The sequence below is a fragment of the Eutrema salsugineum genome, unplaced genomic scaffold, assembly GCF_000478725.1.
Source record: "Eutrema salsugineum unplaced genomic scaffold, Eutsalg1_0 scaffold_9, whole genome shotgun sequence".
NCBI classification, from domain to species: Eukaryota; Viridiplantae; Streptophyta; class Magnoliopsida; order Brassicales; family Brassicaceae; genus Eutrema; species Eutrema salsugineum.
Window position 1 is genome coordinate 711,967 of NW_006256342.1, and position 21,108 is coordinate 733,074.

Below are 21,108 nucleotides of genomic sequence, written 5' to 3' on the forward strand. Positions count from 1 at the left end.
TTAATACAAAAAATTTTTTAGCAATTTCTGCAGCAACAGCACAAACCTCCAGATTGATAAAAGGGCAGCAGATTTTCATGATTGAGGAGAAAGACGGATAGGAATTGCAGAAACTGGGATAAGCTTCCTCTCTTCTAAATAATAAGAGGTTGCATGTTAGTACTCAATCTATTCTTAGGAAATATACTATATTCCATCAGGATAAAATTTAAAACTAGCATCCGTCTGTTATATTTCAAATTGCCAAGTGCTCTGCGGATTTAAAGCATTGGAAACGTGATTGCATGTTAAATGTACTTATAATGGGTTCAAATATCTGAAACAGAATTTCCAAGAGAGAGAGAGAGAGAGAGAGAGAGAGAGAGAGAGAGAGAGAGAGAGAGAGAGAGAGAGAGAGAGAGTAGCACACACAAAGCCGATACTTGATTGGTGGAACACACACCATTAAAATTAATTAAAATTAGGGGAGTATATTAAGTATTATTTGATTTGAGACAAAAGAAAAAGGTAGTAAATTTCATTTCATAAGTATACGTGTTATCGAAAAGATACGTGGTCAATTTAACAATAATAAAACTACCTAATTTTGATTTATTCAAAATGAGCTGTTTCTCTAAATTTGGATGAATGTCCTCAACAAATCACATTTGTTCAATAAACTTAAAAAACTTTGAATTGCCCCAGGAAAAAAAAAGTTTAACTGTAAGGACTTAAACTTTTTATGATATGTATCGTAATGGAGTTAAAAAGGACGGATTTGATAAATGGGTCGTTTATCCATCAGAATCCGGATACACACACAATTCTTTTTGACCAACAATTGTAACAAAATTGATTCCTGCAAACTCAAGCCTGATCTCCTTCTCGACTCTGATTTTTTGATGTGATTGTTTTGATCTTTCCTCTAATAGTCATCAGTCATCTAAGAGAAGTAAAAAGCAATGAGATTACATCAGTAGTGTAATATTTATTATCACTAGCGTAGTATTTAATATTATCAATTTATGTTGTAGGTAAGAGATTTTTTTTTTCAGTTGCACAAAAAAGTAAACGGCTTTTTTTCCAACATAGTTCCCAAAACTTTCATTCTTAATAGAATAAAATAGGTGCCTTAACTCGTCAGGAGAATCCGAGAAATTAATAAATGTAAGAATAAGATTACTGTTATTTTAATCTCCTAAATAAGTTTAGTTTGATTATTAAAAGAAATTGTATAAACCATCCATATTCAACCTACACAAACTGCTACACATTTTAGACCTCTTGTAAAAAGGACTGCTCGATTAAATATATTTATTGGCCCATTGGGCCTGACTACGAATATTTAGAAGCCCACAGTAGAGGTTTGTTTCTGTAAACCTGTTAATAGAATGACCGCGAAAGTTTCAATCCTCACAGTCCTGCGAGTATGAATCTTCTCTAGGAAATTACTGGGAAAATTCGCCCTTCCTCAGAGAGGTTTCTTTTTGATTTCTTATCGTTATGTTCTGTCGTCTAATCTTTCTGAGAGAATTTAGAAGTAGAAGATTTTGTGATTCATTGTACTTTGTAAGGATTGTGCACAGAAGGTGTTTGATAGAATGTCTAAACCGTTATTATACAGAAGACGTTCGATCTCTTTCGGTCTGGTCCAAATTCTAGAGAAGAATACGTTTAGAGAAATTGAGAATCTGGAGTTGTTGCGTGGAAAATCATCTAGTAGATCGCAATGGGAGTTTGTTCAGGTGAGACACAAGTCTGGTGGAGGATGGAGACCCAAGAAGAAAGTATACCACAGAGTTCATGAGCTCGATAAAGCTATAGAGTTGAAGAAGAAGCCAACTCTGATACTTGAACTCAAATCCATTATTCAAGCGCAGAAACATGGAAGCATTCTTCTAAGGGATCTCGAGAAGCATGTTGGTTTTGTTCACAAGTGGAATTTAATGGCTGCCATCGACAAGTACCCTTCGATATTTTATGTTGGAGGTGGAAACAGAGAACCTCCTTTTGTTATGCTGACTGAGAAAGCTAAAGCGATCGCAGCTGAGGAAGGTGAAGCCACAGAGTCAATGGAACCTATTCTGGTTAAGAATCTCAGGAAGTTATTGATGATGTCGGTTGATTGTCGAGTGCCTTTAGAGAAGGTTGAGTTTATTCAATCTGCGATGGGTTTGCCTCAAGATTTTAAGAGTACATTGATCCCAAAGTACCCAGAATTTTTCTCTTTGAAAGTTATGAATGGAAAAGTTCATCTTGTTTTAGAGAACTGGGATTCCTCACTGGCGATCACTGCACGCGAAGACAGATTATCCCGTGAAGGAGTCCTTGAGCCAACTGAGAACAGAAAGAGGGTTAGGATCACAAAGGATGGTAATTTCTTGGGACGAAACGCGTTTAAGATCTCTTTTCCTCCTGGTTTTAGGCCGAACGCAAGTTATCTAGAGGAATTTGAGAAGTGGCAGAAAATGGAATTTCCATCTCCGTACCTTAACGCGAGAAGATTTGATGCTGCAGATCCTAAAGCTAGGAAACGAGTTGTAGCTGTGCTTCATGAACTGCTCAGTTTAACAATGGAGAAGAGAGTGACGTGCGCTCAATTGGACTCGTTTCACTCCGAGTATCTGCTTCCATCAAGACTAATACTTTGCTTGATAAAGCATCAAGGGATCTTCTACATTACTAACAAAGGAGCAAGGGGTACAGTCTTTCTCAAAGAAGCTTATGCTGGGTCTAATTTGATCGAGAAATGCCCGTTACTATTGTTCCATGATAGATTTGTTGCACTCTGTGGTCGGAGAGAAGTCAGTCTAGGTAATGAAACGCAGTGTTCAAGTGTTATCTCCTAATCTTACATCAAACCAGGGATGTGTACCCCCCCAAGGCATTTTTACCCATTAATTCTGTTCCAGCTAGCAAGGTTCAGTTTATAAGGGCTCTGAACTTTAGAAGCATTTCGCTCTACCATTTCTTCTTACAGTCCATTGTCTTCTCATATGAAGAAAAAAAGAGTACTACTTGTTAAGATATTAACTTTTCGCCAACCAATAGAACCGTAAATACTATCCGTGTTGATTGAGGATGCTAACTTGACGAAAGCCAGAACGTGTCACAGCACCTAATATGGTACCAAGGGAGACGTGACAGGCAGATTGACTATGTACTGTGAATGGGATATGAACTCTCTCGTCCATGTGGATGCAGCTGGTATTATAATACACTTGTTTTTTTCTCTGTGTACACGACTCTCTTGATTGTTTTTATGGAGAAAACGATAACGGAATCTTCTTGGTGTTTACACACGACGGAACATTTATTTGAATGCAGGAAAAAGGGGGTCCAGAACTCATGTGGCTTGTGAAGGCATCATGGGAAAAGAGCCAAAGGGAAGGACAACTAAGTCGCACTCCACAATTCCTCCCATTTTAGACCTGAGTCGCATTCATGTTCAAAAACAAAAAGGTCAGTGTTTTCATTATTAGGCCTTTTCTTTTTTAACAGTTTTATGGTAAAATCCACAGTGCATTATATGAACCAAGTCCTGTCTCGTTCTTTTCTGCTGGCCCTGTTTTTGTTTTGACATTGAAAGCTTTTTTTTTTAATTTCTTGAAGATAAACAACAAAACTCTCTTTTTCATGGTGTTGGATGGTAATAGGCTGCTGATACATCAATTTTTTCTTACGGATAAAGACTTGATAAACACTTGGTTTCTCGTGATAAACTGCGTAGTTAGTTGTCTGTTTTTGTTCTTAGTAAGGTTCCGTGTCTTGTTTGAACATGTTAACTAACCTATATATAGTTGAAACCTATCACTTTGAAATCCATATTAAAAAAAAAACACGTATTGGCACAAAAGAAAATCCAAAGTCAGATTCTTCTTTTTTTTATTTTCTCTCTTTCTTGAAACTTTAACAAGTAAATGGATTCCTGTCCTTGTCATTTGGCATCTCATCCAAATGAAGGGTACACAATTCAAAGCATAAAGCCAAGATCTTGAGGTTGATTGAAGCATCAAGATCAATTAAACACCCGTCTTTGATTTTTTTTGTTTGTTCTCTTTTCCTTTTCTACGGTTTCCATGATAAAGCCAAATCACAGACCAAACGTAAGAATCATCCTATAACATCTCTACGTATCAACCACGAATTGGAATCGATACGCTGATGTTGCATTCGATTACAGATAAACTATGAAAACTAGTGACAAAGACTTTTAAACCACACTAAGATATTTGAATTTTCTTCTTCGAAATACTTAAAAACGCAGTTTCTATTGACTGATTTGGGAAAACTTTGTCTGTATACAGACAAAGACGTGGGCTTTCTTTAAACTAAGGGGAGCCCCAATTAGATACGTTTTGGGATGATGATGCATAATAAACAACTTGACACATAAAAGATCAAACTTTAGAGGCATCATTTTCATGTATGGAGGTTTTGATTTCTTGGGGACAAAATTCTATGGTCCATTATTGCACAGTGGTCCTACAGTCCCAACCATTTTTCTGTGAATTATGTGTACTGTTTTGGACAGAAGAACACATCATGCAATCACCCAATATTATTTTCCTTCGTTGTTTGGTCCAATCTGAAACCCCTCTCTCTCTCCTTTTCCTTTTGAAAAATCGTTTTCAGCATTTCCACAACCCCAATCTAATTCAGTGATCAATAAATAATCAAGTACATTTTCCACAAGTATTTGCACTTCCTCCTCTGTATAGTTATTACACCTTACGTTAATGCATCTTTTTATATTGGTCTAGTTATACTAGCTATTACCATGATTATGCTATAATAATATTGCTTTGTGGTCATTGCTTGGTGTTGATTAAAAGAATAAAGATGCCGTCTTCAGCCTCAAGCTCTTCATGCATGTTTTGTCTTTTTTTTTTACTGTTAGACATTGCTATTTTCAAAAAGAAAATCATAGACATTGTACAAAACTTTTGATTTCTCCATTTTCTCTTTTCTTTTGATACCCATATATATATATTTATTGTTTCTTGATACCCACATCAGCACTTTAGTTACCTTTTTCCCAATAAAATATCTTTTTATTCCATTGACATAGTCCAATCTGATTCCCCTAATAAGTATCCACAAGAAAAAAGAATAGAACTTTCATGTATAAAATAACATTAAACACGTAAACTTTATATAAACCTATTCCATCTTGGATATGATATCTGCCCACTAACCCCAACCAAACTACATAAATGATTTGGTAGTTGGCTTTCTTTCCCTTCTTTTAAAATTTAATTTCTTTTTTTAACTTTGGGATATGTATGGGTGCCTAATATAGACAAGAAGGAACTATTACAAACACTTTTCTCTGTTCAAGAGAGAAAAAGGAGTATATATGAACAGTAAATAGTTGTGGGGATATCAGAGAGAGGGAGAGAGAGTGCAATGATTTTGACATATTCTATAGGTATTCAGATGGGTCTATAACCAAATTACCACTCTTTTATCTCTCTTCTTGCATCATCAAAATCAAGTTCCAAGTTATGTTATGATACATAATAAAATTATAGAATCTGACATAAATTATAATTAGAGGAACATATGCGCAGGTCTGTGGTGATCATAATCATTAATATTTGCTGTGAGAATGGAAAAAATAAAGAAGAATATAAAAAGGGAAACTCTTTGAGGTCTAAATCTAATTCACATGAACTTTGCAGTGTTGTGTTTCAGTGAGATAAGAGTAAGACTGATTGTTAACTATATATATATATTTTTTTTATAGTTCTCTTTATATTATTAATCTTTTGAAAATGGATGGTACTAATGATGAGAAATAAACAAATGTCTTATGGCTTCGTCTGCAGTAACTTCACACCAACTCCACTCAATGTAAAGAGAGAAAAAAGAAAGAGAGATGCCATTTTTCTTTGGCATTGGTAAATCGGTAGGTCATTGATATTCGCACGTTAAAGGAAAACCTAAATGCTCTTAGTGCTTTTTGTGTATCATTTTAAATTTATCCATTTGTGTTTGTCTTTGCCAAATACTCTCTCTTTTCAGATTTTGAATTTGATGAATCAAGTATTATATTCTTAAAGAAATGCTTTATAATGATATGTGGAAACGATTACAATCCATATGTTAGCTGCTAATATATTCGTTTGAAAAAAAAGTAAATTTTTGAATCAAGGGTTGAATAATTTACTGATCAATCAGTCGATCACAAAAATTGGTTTCTGCTAATTTAGACTTCGAAATGGGAAATTCAAGCACTGAAAAAGTCATTGCTTAAAAGAATTTGTTTGTGGGTAAATCCTCTTATTTCGAATTTTGATGTTCCTATCCTATTGTGGGATTGTGATTCCAATTCACATTATTGACAAGAGTGTTAAAAGGTTCAAAGAGGTGACAATGTTTTTGTTCCCATTTGGGCTCGTTTATTCATAGTTTGTAGTCAAATCAAATTGATGGAATTAGGGGTGAAAAATGATAAGTGGGACCCGTTTCCCAACAATAAGATACAATTGCTCATTAATTTATTAATTTAATATTTTTCTTAGGACAAAGAACAAAAAAGGCAAAAGCTACCAAAATCAATAGGGTAGTGAGGTTGGACCATTTCATGAGTGCCCCCTTTCGCAAGGTAATCTATAAAGTTTTGGTGTTCCCCATCATGACCCCTCTTCACATCTATATCTCCACTTTTAATTATTCCCAATGACATTTAATTTTGATGTAATCTTATAATCTTTTATATTATATCGTGTATAGCTGTATATATATATATATATATTCCACTATGTACAATATAATAATATATGTGTGTTAATTAAACGTTTAGTTTAGTGGTTATAGGTTTGCATTACTGAACTGACATGATATATGTTTCCACGGTTTAATTACATATATTCCATTAACCTGAATCAGCATTTTAGGTCTTTTTCAACCCCTAATCTGACTTTTATTGTATAAATGCATAAAAGTTGGATTGCCATTTGAGCTGAATAGCTTTCTTAAAAAAATGGGATGAGAGCTTGAATATATATAAAATCAAATAGTATTTTTAATTAACAATTTTCACTGCTCCAAAAAGTACTATTGAAATTGTAGTAATTAAAATAAAAAAAAATCTTTAAAAAGAGAGAGAAAAACCCCACCAAAGCTGAAATATTGGACAAAAAAATGGGTGTAAATAAATAAAAAATAATATCTAAAATTGAAGTGGACAAGTTGCATGACACAAACCCTAACACCACAACATTTGCATATCCTATTACTTTACACCAAGTCTTCCACTTTTGCTTCGTTTGTTTCGCTTATATATTAATTATTAAATAAAAGCATAACCGTAGGGAAATGGTCCTTAGATTCTTCAAAAGTTTCCAAATAATAAAGTAATCAAAATAAACATCAATCGGTCAAGCGTCACTCTCTCTTTTATTTTTTTTGGTTGTAGCTTTGTTTTTGCTTGAATTGTTGCTTAGTGTGTACGTGACGTTTGGTTTCCCATCACATACTCTTACTCCAGTTTCAAAATTACAATTTTTTTTTTAAAACTCAAAATTACAATTTTTTTAAAAATCTCAAAAGTTGGATAAAGTTAGAAGAGGATTGCACCGTGATTGTTCTAACCAGTTAGTGCAATATATATCTCACTTGGTAATTAAAAACTATTTCTGGAGGAAGTTGAATCTGTATTTTCGAGTTCAAGTCTGTATTGGACATAAATTTTTATGTATCTAGAAACATTTTATATATTATAATATAATTTCCAAGAGTTGTCAAAATAATATATAATTTCAAAAAAAAAAATTTATCTTGTACAAGCGCGCGAGCTTAGAATATAATTAATATGTATTATTAGTATATTTTGGATAAAAAAAATTATGGGGCAAAGGTTGGGAAATTCCTAGTCATAAAATAAAGAAATTATAGTACATTCATTTTTTATATCCCTGTAAAAATGTGTTTTGTCTTCTCCCCTTATATAGAAATCGTTCCTCGATAGGTTAAGAAAAAAAAGATACCGTTCCTCCATATTTGACTAGATTTCTATTTCAAAGCATGCAACAATACAAACACTAGATCATATGTTAATGTGTATGAGTAAGTAATGTTACAATATTGATAGTGGATGATTTAACCAAGTAGGTTTAAATATTTTATTTACTTTCGATCTTGGAAAAATAGCTTATTAGTTTTGTGTCTAACTTAACGTGTTTTTGAAAGACTGGTTAATTAAAACAAGTAGATGATATTGAACGTTTCAAAATGTCATGATTTAGAATTTTGAACCTCCATTGGTTGATCCGCCTGTGAAGGCACAAAGATGTCTGCATCTAAATCTAATAATATACAAATCTGAAATTCCACTTAGAATCGTATGATTAACATAATAAACCAATATTTTAGGCTTTGATTTTCTCTAGGCACAAAAATATAACTAAACATGAGGAAAAGAGAAGATGATAAATTGGCTTTAGGACTTTTTATTCGTGCGACGAGTATATCCTCTTTAATGTTGGCATGATCTATTCGCATCGCTTTCTCGTGTGTTCCATTGTTTCTTTTTATTTTTATATCTCTATATCATATTTTCAATAAAATGCCATAGTTTTCAATAATATTCAGCAGATTAATCATGTATAAACATCTGTTAAAACAGTGTTATAAAAAAACATCTGTTAAATCAACTTTGAAATCACAGTTATACAATTTGATTAAAATTAACTAGTCTTGTCATACCCACTGGATTGAACTATACTAAACATATCTTCTAGTTGTATTAGACTATTAGTTGTTGTGAAATGTATTCGTATAGCGATGGTTTTACTAGTTTAATTTGATGCTTAGTTTCGAGCCAAAAAATCATGTTTTACTTAAATCAGGTACAAAAATCGAGCCAAAAATCATGTATTAGTTGTTTTTTTTTGTTTATTATATTTTGTTTTTTTTTTAAGTATAACATTTATATAGATTTTCTTTGTTCGCATTTGATTATATTCTTAAGATTTTCTTTATTCTACTCAAATTTTCTTTAGTTAGATTTGAGTAGTTCGGACCTAAGGATTATGATTTTTTTATATTGCTATAAATAGAATCATATATATAAAATATATATATATATAATATATATATATATAAAATTAATTTTGCTTCAAAGTTCTTTAATTATGTAAAAAATTTGCTAGATAACAAATGGGGAGAATCGAGGGAAAAAAACAAAACGAGAAAATAATTTGTTTTTTGAAAGGAAGAAGAGAGAGAAAGTGTCAGGAGGAGTACGCAGGACGAACAACAGCGACATTTGCGCGCGTCCGACGTGTCAGCTTTTTACCTCTTCACTGTCTCTTTCCTCCTCTTCCCTCTCTCACGCGTCTTTGCCGGCGCGTGTCTTACAAGCCCTACCAGTGTACTGTTCTGGGGTCCCATTTCAGCACCAATTATCGTATTTGTTACTTTATTATTATTTTTTCCTCTAGTTTTGGGATTATTGTTTTCGTGATCCTTCCAAATAATAATCATCATCACATATGCGTCTTAATTAAACAAGTAGTATAAAACAAATACAGATAGTAAGATAATCTTTTCTGTTTCAGTATTTGAATCCCTCTTTTTATATATTTTCTTAGTTTAGTAACAGAATTCTCTTGGATTCACTTATCAAAATATCTATATAATTAAACGGTATTTATGGTAAGATAAACGGAATGCATATGAAATATCTAAAAAACAGCGGGATTTTTTCTTCCTTTGTAGTAAAGGTTTTCCTCTAATGATCTTGATTTCTTAGCTAAAGAATATCCAGCTGATTCTTACAACTTTTTAAAGAGAAAAAAAATAAAAATAAAAAAATTCCATAATTTTCCATAGACGGGGTCAAGGTGACATGTTGACATGAACGCTAGCGTTTTTGGGAGATCTACAAAGGGGACACGTGTGCACACTGGACCCACAGACTCCACATAAGCACAAGTGTCTGCATGGTAAGAGCAACACACACGATTCCTCCTCCCCACAGTTTCTGCACATCCTACCTTTCGCTGCCTTATCATGCGCCTCATGACCTAGCGTGCGCCTAACCGTTTCTTCACCCGAGCTGCTTCCGCACCACGACTGCGCATCGTCGTCGTCGTCGGGGTTCACGTTAGCTAATCCCGCGCCGGGTACGCTACGCATGTCATTAACCTGCGCCAGGACCTGCTCGAGGTTGTTGCGGAGGTTGTTGGCGGTGGCTTCGTTGGTCTGAGCGAGATCCCGCCAGATTTGATTCTCGACGGAGAGTGACCTCACGCGCTCCTCAAGCGCGTGGTTTATCTTGCCGATCCTCTCTCTTTCTTCTTCTTTGACTCGGAGCCTTTTCACCAGCCCGTGCTCTATAGCTTCCATTATCGCCCTCGCTTGCCTCTTCCTCTTTTCCTGAATCTCGAATTTCACTCTCTCCATCTGATCAGAAAAAGAAATCAATAGAGCAGCCATTGATCGTCGCACATTGCTTAAAATAATGAAGCGGTTTCTTAAGAGAGACTTACATGAAGGGAGACGAATCGATCGATTTCGTGCTGTTGTTGATTGATGTGAGAGGAGATATCGACGTCTTGACCGAGAAACGAAAAAGGAGTAGTAGCAGTAACGCATGATGATGATGATGATCTGTGTTGGTTCTGATGAACAAGATGATGATAGTAATTCGATCGGGAATCTCTGGAGCGTTTTCTCGTCGGTGAAGGGAAAAAATCACAGTCGACATTGGCACCATCTGCGTAGTAAGTGAATGAATCAGCTGTTGTGGGAATAGTATCAGCGGTGGTGGAGCCGCCGTACATATGAAGAAGAGGAGGCGAATCGTGTGTCACCGAGAAAGGTGAAACGCCGCTGTATCCGTTTTGATTATTGTTCGTGCAGAAACCGCCATTAGTTGGTTCCATGGAGGCGTTGTAACTCATCGTTAAATCTCTGCAGAAACAGTAAAATAAAAAAAGATTCAGTTGAGAATCATCAATAAACACCACGAAGGCAAGTACTCCAAAGAATCGGATCCCAAAAATCAACAGAGCGTTATAAACCTGTTGGAGAAGAGTTGAGGAGGAGAGAGAAGCAGATGGTGAGCATCGACGGCCATGAGAGGCAGGAAGGTTTATAGAGAGAGAAGGAGGAGAAGGAGGAAGTTTAAAAGAGATAGAAAAATTAGAAATGCATGCGTTTCGGTTTTTGGTTTTTGATGCTTTGATGTGCGTGAAGAGAGCCTTGGTTTTCTTTTATTCTTTTCTTTTCAAAGACCAAATCGAAACGAACCTCAACCAAATGGTTGTTTCCTATTTATACACATCGACATATAGAGAAAGATGAAAAAAAGAAGAAGGAGAGAGAGGGAGAGAGAGAAAAACCCAAATTTTAGAAAATGATCATTTTTGTTCAAAGGTAAACAATTCTAAATCTATATAACATACTGAATTTAATTAACCTACCATTTTCTTTGGGTTTGAAAATATATGTTGATTTTGTTATACATCTTTTTGGTAAATGTTTTTCCATAAACTTCACGTTTTAACACGTTTTCAGAAATTCAATAGTTAATTTTTAGGCGCAATTTTTGGTCATTTAGTAACCTAATGCTCTGATTGAATTTAATCTTGTTTATTGTTGTTCTAATTTAAATTTAATAAGATTTATATCCAACAGATTTTTGTCTATCGGTTATTGTGATAATTCTGAAATACAATTTGTCGGTTAGAACATAATATTTTAAGTGGTAACTTGGAGGGGAATTGGCGAAAGCTTATTTTAAATCGGATTCGGTTATGTTTTTTGATCATAGTATTATTAGGAGTAACGCTCGGAATCGGTTTTGTTTTTTTTTTTTCAACTTCATCACCGTGCCGAGTAAATAGAGTAGATCAGTTGGGCGTGAATTTAGCGCCATTATAGGGGAAGTTTAGGACATTTACCACCGTAAAAAGAGGGAATTTACTTTTCTTGGATAAATCATGCAATTAATATACGACACGTGTAAAAAGGTCGAAGGAGTCATGCGTGTTGCCATGTAAGCATTCCAGCGTGGCAAACATTTTTATTCGTACCCACAATTTGTCTTTTGTACGGTCCGTTAAAATGGGTAAAATCCTACTTTTTCCGTTTTTGTACGAGTTTGGCGCCATGTGATGCCACGTGGTGAAATATTCTGGCTACTTCTGTTTGACCCTTTCTTTGACCCTTTTTTTTTTCTATTTTATCTAACATCAACAACAAGGATAATTTATTAACAGAGGCCATTTTATTTCAGTAAATATATGATATTTTATTTAATAATAAAACCACGACTATTTTTTGTTTATTAGTTAATACCTATATTTATTTAGATCAGGAAATAATAGCTTGTTATTATATTCAATTTTCTTTAAGTAAATAACAGTGTGATAATATGTAAATTAAAGATAGAGTATTTTATTCATGCGATTTTGATAATGAAGAACTCTAGTTTAATTTCAACTGGTTTAATTATCCTTGAATTTAAATCAAATATTTATTTGGTTCAAGTATTAATTAATAAACTAAAAATTGAAGTATATGTATAAACCCAGAGAACCCAATAGGCGCAGAAAGAGAGAGATGAGACATTTTCTTATGAAGATGAGAATCAGATAGAAAGTAACACACACAAGAATTAATTTATGTCCCTTTTACTTTCTTTTTTCTACAAGTCTTCTTTACATTTTTTGTGTGCTTTGTTATATTTCCCACACCTTAAAAGTAAAAATATTATGCCTTTGTCTTTTATAAGCTTTCAAATTTCCACCATCTTAATTTGTTTTACAAAGGCCAATTTCTTAAAAGTGGATTTTGTAAAGTAAAAGAGTGGCCAAGGTGCACAACTTAAAGACATGTTTGGTTCTCTCAAATATTATCAATATTGGTCTTCGTTCGAATTTTTCATGTATTATGAGACGACCAACAATATAATGAGACATTAATTAATGGGCGACTGTCTGATGCAACTAATCAAATGTAATATTTACAATGCTAAGAAAAAACTAGAAATTTTGAATTGCGGGTTTATTCCTTGTTGATTGAAAAACAAGTGACATTGCACCTTGACTTTGTTGTATATATGGCATCCTTTATTTTCACTTTAAATGACTTTAGTTTCTCACCTTTTTTTTTGGTTTTTTTTTTCTTCTTCTTATTTGATTCAACTTAAAGTTGGTGTTGGTGTTATTCATGTGATATCAACATTTCAAAAAGAAAACAATAAAACCCACAACCATTGTAAGAATCTTAAAGGGTGCCTTACCTGGAAACTTCATCTTTCCTTAAAGGCACCACAATGATTCAATTTGTTGTAAAGAAAGAATTCGTGCCATTTGTGTAATGTATACCATATTCTTATATCTCCCGGTTCATATACACAGTTATTCGTCTATCAAAGTTTTTGAAACTTGTGACTTTAATTATACTTTCGTTCCAACATCATATCACACACCTAGATCTTACAACAATTCATATGGGGCTTCACTGGATGTGTAAAGCTCCCCATTAAGGGCATGTGTTTGAATTAATTGTTGGGGCTTGTTAGTGCATACATATCACATGTACTATGGTCCATACATGAGAAGCTCGTGACCTAATATATTACATCATATATTCATATTAATCCTTAGACATTTACATGTATTAATAATGCACCAATACATACTTGGATCTAAACTCTTAATCAGAAGATAGATAGCATATGGATTGGGATTCACTATCATGATTAACGAGGATAAGAATCGTGATCTAAACCCTCTTACAGAATTTCTTGTTTCGGTTAAGTGTTGATGAAGTCTTCTTTCGAGACCTTACAATTACGGACCATAGATCCATTATGACTTATGAACTCTGGTGACAACTGTTGTAATCCAATTTTCAATATACACAATGTATGAAAGTAACATCGTCTTATATTAGACGAAGTACACATCCAATTACACAGTGGTTAGAGATTAAATGGACTCTCAGTAATAGGATTTGTAATAGTAGTTGACAATTATTACGTGTGGTGTTTATTGGTAACTATCTCAAGAAGATAGATGCATATGATAAAATAAGAGTTAGGTTTGAGAGGTCCCGATTTAATTAAAGAAGATGTGTGTGTGTGTTGGGCCATCACTCTTTCTTGCTCCTCAAAAAAATACCTTACTTAGCCGTATCATCGAAACTTAACTTTCATTATAACAAGATTTCAGAATTTCATTCATTTTCTATTCTAAAAATCGTTGCCCCATTAGGAGACAAGAGAAGAGGTTCTGCAAAAGACTTTAACTTGGAGTCATGTGTGGTTGTGCTTATGGACAGTGTGTGGTCCCTTTATTATTATTTTTTTTTATTTTTTTAGTTCAAATAAAATAACATCAAAAATAAAAATAAAAATAAAAATCAAATAAAGGAACCAATGTGTAGATTGCATGATTCCCACTACTGCTTTCAATCTCATCTTCTGCTAAAAATGCATTATATCCCCACCACCACTTTTAATTCATCCAGACAAAATACGTAATAAATGTATATATATTTATATATTAAAATGTATATATGAATACGAGGAGAGCTATTCATGGAAATGAAATTTAAACGTACTGACTTGTTACCATCAGATCATGAACCACATTAACTCCAACCAAAAAGACAAAGACAAAGGTGGTGGTTATTGTTGTTGTCAGAATCACTGATTCACTTTCACCAAATCAAGAATTGGTTAATCAGTTTGAATCAAAAGTATAGATTAGACAACAGGTTATGTCTTGTTCTTTAAAGAATCTTACACAAACCCATTACTACATGAGCCTACTACACCAGGTTATGTCTTGTTCTTTAAAGAATCTTACACAAACCCAATACTACATGAGCCTACTACAACTTCAAGTCCCTACCTTGACGAGACCAATCAGTCACATTCGTACGAACTAAACCAGTTAATGAAAGCACGATTGATACTTGCAAGGTCTCTCATTTGGTCACTCTAAACTTTCTTTATAAAGATTGGAGATATGATACTTGGTTCTTGGGAGGTGACGGTGAGCTTGCTACTGTTGCTGCTCCTCCTCCTCCCTCTCAAAGGCCTACGCGTATATATCATAATCTCACAAGTTATTTTAACTACAGTACGTTTTATAATGCCTTTCAATAAAAGCAACTGATAGAAAAGACAAGGCCAAACACCTCATGACACAAAATTGCATCAAGATATGTAGTCAAAAGACAAGGCCTAATGTGAAGGTTTCACTGAACGCATAGCAAGAGGAATGGGATAAACTCAACGTTCCTACACTTAACTTAACTAGGACCTTCTTCCAAAAAAACTAGCTTAACCATGTGTTCCCACAGTAAACTAGCTTGACCATCAAAAATAATACGAGAGTAAAGTGATAGTAGAACAGTCTTACCTCTTAGGACTGCGTCTACTTGATATCCTTCTAGGAGCCTGTAAGTCCACACAAGCTAGAGCGTCAACACATAACTCAACGAGGCATCTCTTTATTTATTTAGCTGAAAACGGGTCTGCAACAAGCCATACCTTACGGGCGATTGGGGAACTAGATTACATTGTCAGTGTGTGTTATATAATAGAGTACGATTACAATGAACAAACACTAGTATGTAAGGAGCTAAAATAACAGAATCCACATAGATCTTGGCATACTGGGCTATCGTTTATTGAAAACTGGCACGCCACCATAAGCTACTATTTCAGAATAAGACAAAGCAGGATCTCGAACCATACTCATGAGCTAGGAGTTTTATATGCATTCAAGAAATAATCCATCAAACGAAAACAAATACAACGTGGGCAGAACATCAATAAAATTGAACGCTGGTTTCCCCAGCTCCATACGGTTATAAACAAGTTTATCTCCTCCTCTAATTACTATACCGCAGTTCATAAGCTTGTGTGAACCAAATCTCTAAGCTAGTTGGGCAACAATTTCTTCTATGTGTGAAGAAGTGAACCTCTCTCTTTTTACAGTGTACAAAGAATCAAAAAACAAAAAAAATACTATGTTCAGATAAAAACAGATATGTGATTTTTCTTACAAGTTCACAATGTAATCACCTGAAACGCTTTGTGATAGAGAGGACACAGGTTCATAATCGTAGACCAATTATCAATGCAATCAAAGCAGAACCTAAATATTTAATCAATTATCAGTCTGTCCTCGATAAACATCTCATCAAACACAAAGCATGATAAATATATTGCAAGAAATGATCTTCAAAGAACTGAAGTAATTCTAAGGACTATGTAAACTTTGGCAGATTAAGAAATGTAATGCACAAAGAAAACAAGCTATTACCAGTGCTGACAACAATCAAGAACCTCTTAACAATAATTATATCAATGCATATCCCACATCTTTCCCCTTCAATTCAAGCTACATGTTAAACGAAAATTGAATGAAAATGAGAGAACTAATAACGCATTACCACATTTTGTTAAAATTTCAAGTTATTAACAAAGATTTCGTTAGTTGTTAAGAGCTCAAAATGCCCCTTCAACATTACCTTTACCTTGTTGATTCCGACTAAGTCCAAAATTTGGAGAGGATAGATGGGAAGAGCGTTTGAAGGAATCCAAAGCCCACTAAAACGTCTGAGAGAAGAGGAAGAGGAGACGAATCGAGTTTGTAATTTGTTTCATTTGGAAACGTATCAAGGAAGAACACTCGAAGAAATGTCGAGATTATTATTTTTTTAACAGACACGTGGCATTCTTTGATGCAGTACATTAGATTAGATTAGATTATTGATTGGCTTTGTTATAGTTCTCTGCAATATAAAAATAATTAAATTTACAGGATTTTTTTTTTTTAATTATTCGAAAAGCAATAATCTCTGTATCAATCAATCATAAAAAAGAATTAGGCATCGATATATCTTCCTCATTTAGGGTTCTGCTGCGACTTTTCCTTCTTCTCCGTATCTCTTTCTCTGCTTCCGTCACGGGAGCCGATATGTATTGTTCTCACTAGGAACCTCGTTACTCTGATTGGATTCGATCGTCAATCGATCTCCATTTCATTAAGCGTTTAGGGATTTCGGATTCTCGAGTTTCTTTTTTTGATATTTAGGTAGCGTATTTAGGGATCGAATTTCTCCGAGACAAATCTTGTGTTTAGAATCTGATTCACCTCGATTTCTTAGTTTGAAAGCAGTTAATTAGAGGTTTTCAGACTAATTAGGGATTGGGATTTGGATACGGTATCGGTTATGGACGCTTTTGGAATGGGAAGCAGCATAAATCAAGCTCCCGGAACCGAGGATCTTAAGAAAGTTGGAGACAATCCTACAGGTTTGTTTTTCTTCTCTTTTGAATTCGGTTTGTTCTTCTCCAGATAGTTTTTGTGGTTTGAATCTGGATCTAGTTTGATTTAGTTCTTCCAACTGTGGAGGAGTATATCGAACTTGAATTTTCTCCGTTAGTTGATTCTTTTGACTTCACTCGTCATTATTTTCCCTTTGGTTTCATTGCCTTGTACTCCCACGAAGAAGAGGATTAGGGAAGATTTAGTTGCTATTTCAAGCTTGAACATTCTCCACTGTCTTTTTATGGTGAAATCTAAAACAATATTGTACCTGTTGAGATTCTCTCTGGTAGTGAACTTTGTGGAAGAAAGTTTTACATCTTCGCATTCCGTTTTTCTTAAAATGACACTTGCATCAGAGTCTTATAGTTTCTCGTCTCTGTTTTCGGGAATTATCTAAATGTTGGGTTCTTTGGTGTAGGTAATTCGGTGTTTGATGCATCTCAGTATGCCTTTTTTGGGAACGATGTTGTCGAGGAAGTTGAGCTAGGTGGATTGGACGAGGAAGATGAGATATTGTCTTTCACTGGAATAGGCGAAGACTTTTCATTTGATAAGGAAGAGGTTAGTCTTACCCTATTTCTCTCTTGCTAGCATCTTTTCTTGTAAGAAACCAGGGAGCTCTATATTTGGCAGAGATGAAGCTTTTTCTTCGGTTTTATATTCTCGGTTCATTTACTGGAGTGACTTACGATTCCTCCCCAATATATTCAGGTTGAAGATTCAAGACCTTTTTCGGACGTTGATGATCTTGCTAATACCTTTTCAAAGGTTAGCTAGCTTATACACATGATAATTGATCATACATGCATCCGACAATTCTTTTTTTCTATTTCATTTCAACTTTAAAATGTTAGATCGCTTCGAATAAGCTTGTGACCGACCTGAGGATTTTTGTCTATGCTGTTACAGTTGAATAGGGATCCTGATGTATATAGAAACACGGGACCAATCACTGACAGGCGATCAATACAGAGTGAGTTTCATATGTTCTGTAGTGTTGTCTCAAAATCCTTGTGAAGTACTACATTATCTTTTATGCATTCACATTTATTTAAGATTTCATGTACTGTCTGTAATACTTTGTAATGTAGCTTTACTTGGTTCTTCAAGTACTGAGATCTAGGAAATTACAGTGCATATATATCAAATCTCTGTCCTCTATATTACTTTGCCTTGATGATTTAGAGTAAACTGTTTTTCTTCCGTTTTCCATAATAATATTTTATTATATATCTTTTTTCTACGTAGTAAATGCATTTCCATGCTTTTACATCTATCTTGCAAGCAAGGCTTTAGTTTGTGGTTTAACAGTTTAATACATATATTTCTTGTTCTCAGATTCTTTAGCACCTGAGTGGACTCGTGGGGAGGAGTTGCCAGATTGGTATGGCCAGCAGATACTAGATTCTGATGCTATCAAAGATGACAAGGCGTTGTCGGCACAGCCTTTTTCGGCTCTCGACCCTAACAGAACAACACCGTATCTCGAACCACAACGTCAGCTGCATCAAAACCACAATCAACAACAGTTTCCCAGTGAACCAATTCGTGTCCCGAAGTCATCTTTTGTTTCATACCCGCCTCCAGGCAGCATATCACCAGATCAGCGTTTAGGACACCCAAATATACCTTATCATTCTGGTGGGCCTCAAATGGGATCGCCCAACTTTTCTCAGTTTCCAAATTTGCAGCCTCCGTTGACTGGCATGCATCGTGGATCTCCCCAGCTCACTGGAAACATGTCTCAGTTTCGTCCTGCTCTTCCTCTGAATAATCGCCCTCCGGCTCAATGGATAAATCGACAAAATATGCATTCTGGTGATAATGCTGGGATCATGAATAACGCGATGCTACAACAGCCGCCTCATCAAAACGGTTTGATGCCCCCTCAGATGCAGGGATCTCAGAATAGGTTACAACAACATCCAATGCAGCCTCAGTTATTTAGTCCCCATCTTTCTCGATCATCATCCACTGGAAATTATGATGGAATGCTTGGGTTTGTTGATCCGAGGGAAGCAAGACCAGGGTCGGCTCAAGGCAACAGACAGAACTTGCGTTTTCATCAACAAGGCTTTGATGGTGGCGTTCAGAGGAGATATAGTGGGCGGCCTCCATTCCGGTCTAAATGTATGTCAGCAGAGGAGATAGAAAATATACTGAGAATGCAGCTTGTTGCGACACACAGCAATGATCCTTATGTTGATGATTACTACCACCAAGCCTGTCTGGCTAAGAAATCTGCAGGTGCAAAACTGAGACATCATTTCTGTCCAAATCATTTGAGGGACCTCCATCCGCGTGCACGGACAAACAATGAGCCCCATGCTTTTCTTCAGGTTGAAGCTCTTGGTAGAGTTCCTTTCTCTTCGATCCGCAGGCCTCGTCCCCTACTTGAAGTGGACCCTCCGAATTCAACTAAATCTGATAATATGGAGCACAAAGCTACCGATAAACCCCTTGATCAAGAACCCCTGCTTGCAGCTAGAGTGTACATTGAGGATGGTCTTAATCTTCTCCTTGATGTTGATGATATAGATCGTTTCTTAGAGTTTAACCAGCTCCAGGATGGAGGAAACCAGTTGAAACAAAGACGGCAAGCTTTGTTGGAAAGCCTTGCGGTTTCACTGCAGCTCGTTGATCCCCTTGCCAAGAATGGGCAAAACCGGTCCCAGGATGATTTTCTCTTTCTAAGGATTATCTCTCTTCCAAAGGGTCGGAAACTACTTATAAGATATCTTCAGCTTATTTTCCCTGGCAGCGACCTAATGCGGATAGTTTGCATGGCCATTTTCCGTCATTTAAGGTCATTGTTCGGAGTCCTCTCACCGGATCCCGATATCAGCAAAACCACAAACAAGCTTGCAAAAGTTGTAAGCTTGTGCATTCACAACATGGATTTAGGACCGATAAGCGCATGTCTAGCAGCAGTTTCATGTTCTTCTGAGCAGCCACCGCTCCGTCCTATAGGCAGTCCTGTTGGAGACGGAGCTTCCACGGTACTGAAATCTACACTGGACCGAGCTTCTGAGCTTCTCCGGGCTAGTAACATCAACAACGCGGGCATGGCTCTATGGCGTGCTTCCTTTACTGAGTTCTTTAACCTTCTGATGAAGTATTGCATCAGCAAATACGACAGTATCATGCAGAGTTTGAATTCGCAATTGCAACCGCATCTTGCTACTGAGATATCTGATGCAGCTGCTCAAGCCATTGTCCGCGAAATGCCGATTGAGCTTCTACGTTCGAGTTTCCCACACATTGATGAGCAGCAAAAGAGAATACTAATGGAGTTTCTGAAACGATCTATGCTAGGAAGCCAGAAACCGAGCCAGTCTTGAGTTGATAGTATCGAGATGATTGAAGCAGTATAGAATCAAGAAACCTTATCGCGATGTCAAAATATATGAAGCTTAAGAGCAATTATTGTAGAAACCGCGACAAGAAAGGTAGAGAGAATCGGTTTCAAACTCCTTTTTTTTTATTTTTTAATCGCAGCAGAGAGGATTCTTCCTTCAAATGGACAAAAAGACAGTTTTTGTGTCTTCTTGAGAGAAAGCAGTGGAGAAAAACTTTGGGTCTCTTGTACAGAGAAAAAGAGTCTTTAGCTTTGCAGAACGTTGTAGCAATGGAGAGTTTTCAGGCATCTGTGTGTTTCTGTCCTCTGTTTAGTTTATCTCATTGTGGTTTCGATTTTTGTTTTTGAAACTTTTTTTGTGTTTTTGATAATTCGACCAATAAACATTTGTAGTTGATGTTTTTGGTGATGAAAGCTATTTGTTCTTCATATAATCTTCTGACAAGCAAAGAGAGCGTGGTT

The 21,108-nt window shown here is 35.5% G+C and overlaps 3 protein-coding genes across 3 annotated transcripts; 2 read left to right on the top strand and 1 right to left on the bottom strand.

Moving 5' to 3' along the window:
• The first annotated feature begins 1,420 nt into the window (after positions 1–1,420).
• On the top strand, positions 1,421–5,934 carry LOC18009219 (protein WHAT'S THIS FACTOR 1 homolog). Its single transcript, XM_006389858.2, has 3 exons — positions 1,421–3,186; positions 3,307–3,441; positions 5,811–5,934. Exon 1 carries the CDS (start codon positions 1,581–1,583, stop codon positions 2,826–2,828), a length of 1,248 nt encoding a protein of 415 aa, XP_006389920.1. The 5' UTR covers positions 1,421–1,580; the 3' UTR covers positions 2,829–3,186; positions 3,307–3,441; positions 5,811–5,934.
• A 3,713-nt stretch (positions 5,935–9,647) lies between these two features.
• Positions 9,648–11,221, bottom strand: LOC18009385 (probable BOI-related E3 ubiquitin-protein ligase 2). Its single transcript, XM_006389859.2, has 3 exons — positions 11,013–11,221; positions 10,479–10,902; positions 9,648–10,392 (listed from the first exon to the last, which is right to left on the bottom strand). Exons 1-3 carry the CDS (start codon positions 11,066–11,068, stop codon positions 9,826–9,828), a joined length of 1,047 nt encoding a protein of 348 aa, XP_006389921.1. The 5' UTR covers positions 11,069–11,221; the 3' UTR covers positions 9,648–9,825.
• A 5,624-nt stretch (positions 11,222–16,845) lies between these two features.
• On the top strand, positions 16,846–21,073 carry LOC18009383 (protein PAT1 homolog). Its single transcript, XM_006389860.2, has 5 exons — positions 16,846–17,272; positions 17,707–17,849; positions 18,000–18,056; positions 18,198–18,261; positions 18,627–21,073. The coding sequence occupies exons 1-5, from the start codon at positions 17,191–17,193 to the stop codon at positions 20,627–20,629; spliced, it is 2,349 nt and encodes a 782-aa protein (XP_006389922.1). The 5' UTR covers positions 16,846–17,190; the 3' UTR covers positions 20,630–21,073.
• The last annotated feature ends 35 nt before the right edge of the window (positions 21,074–21,108 follow it).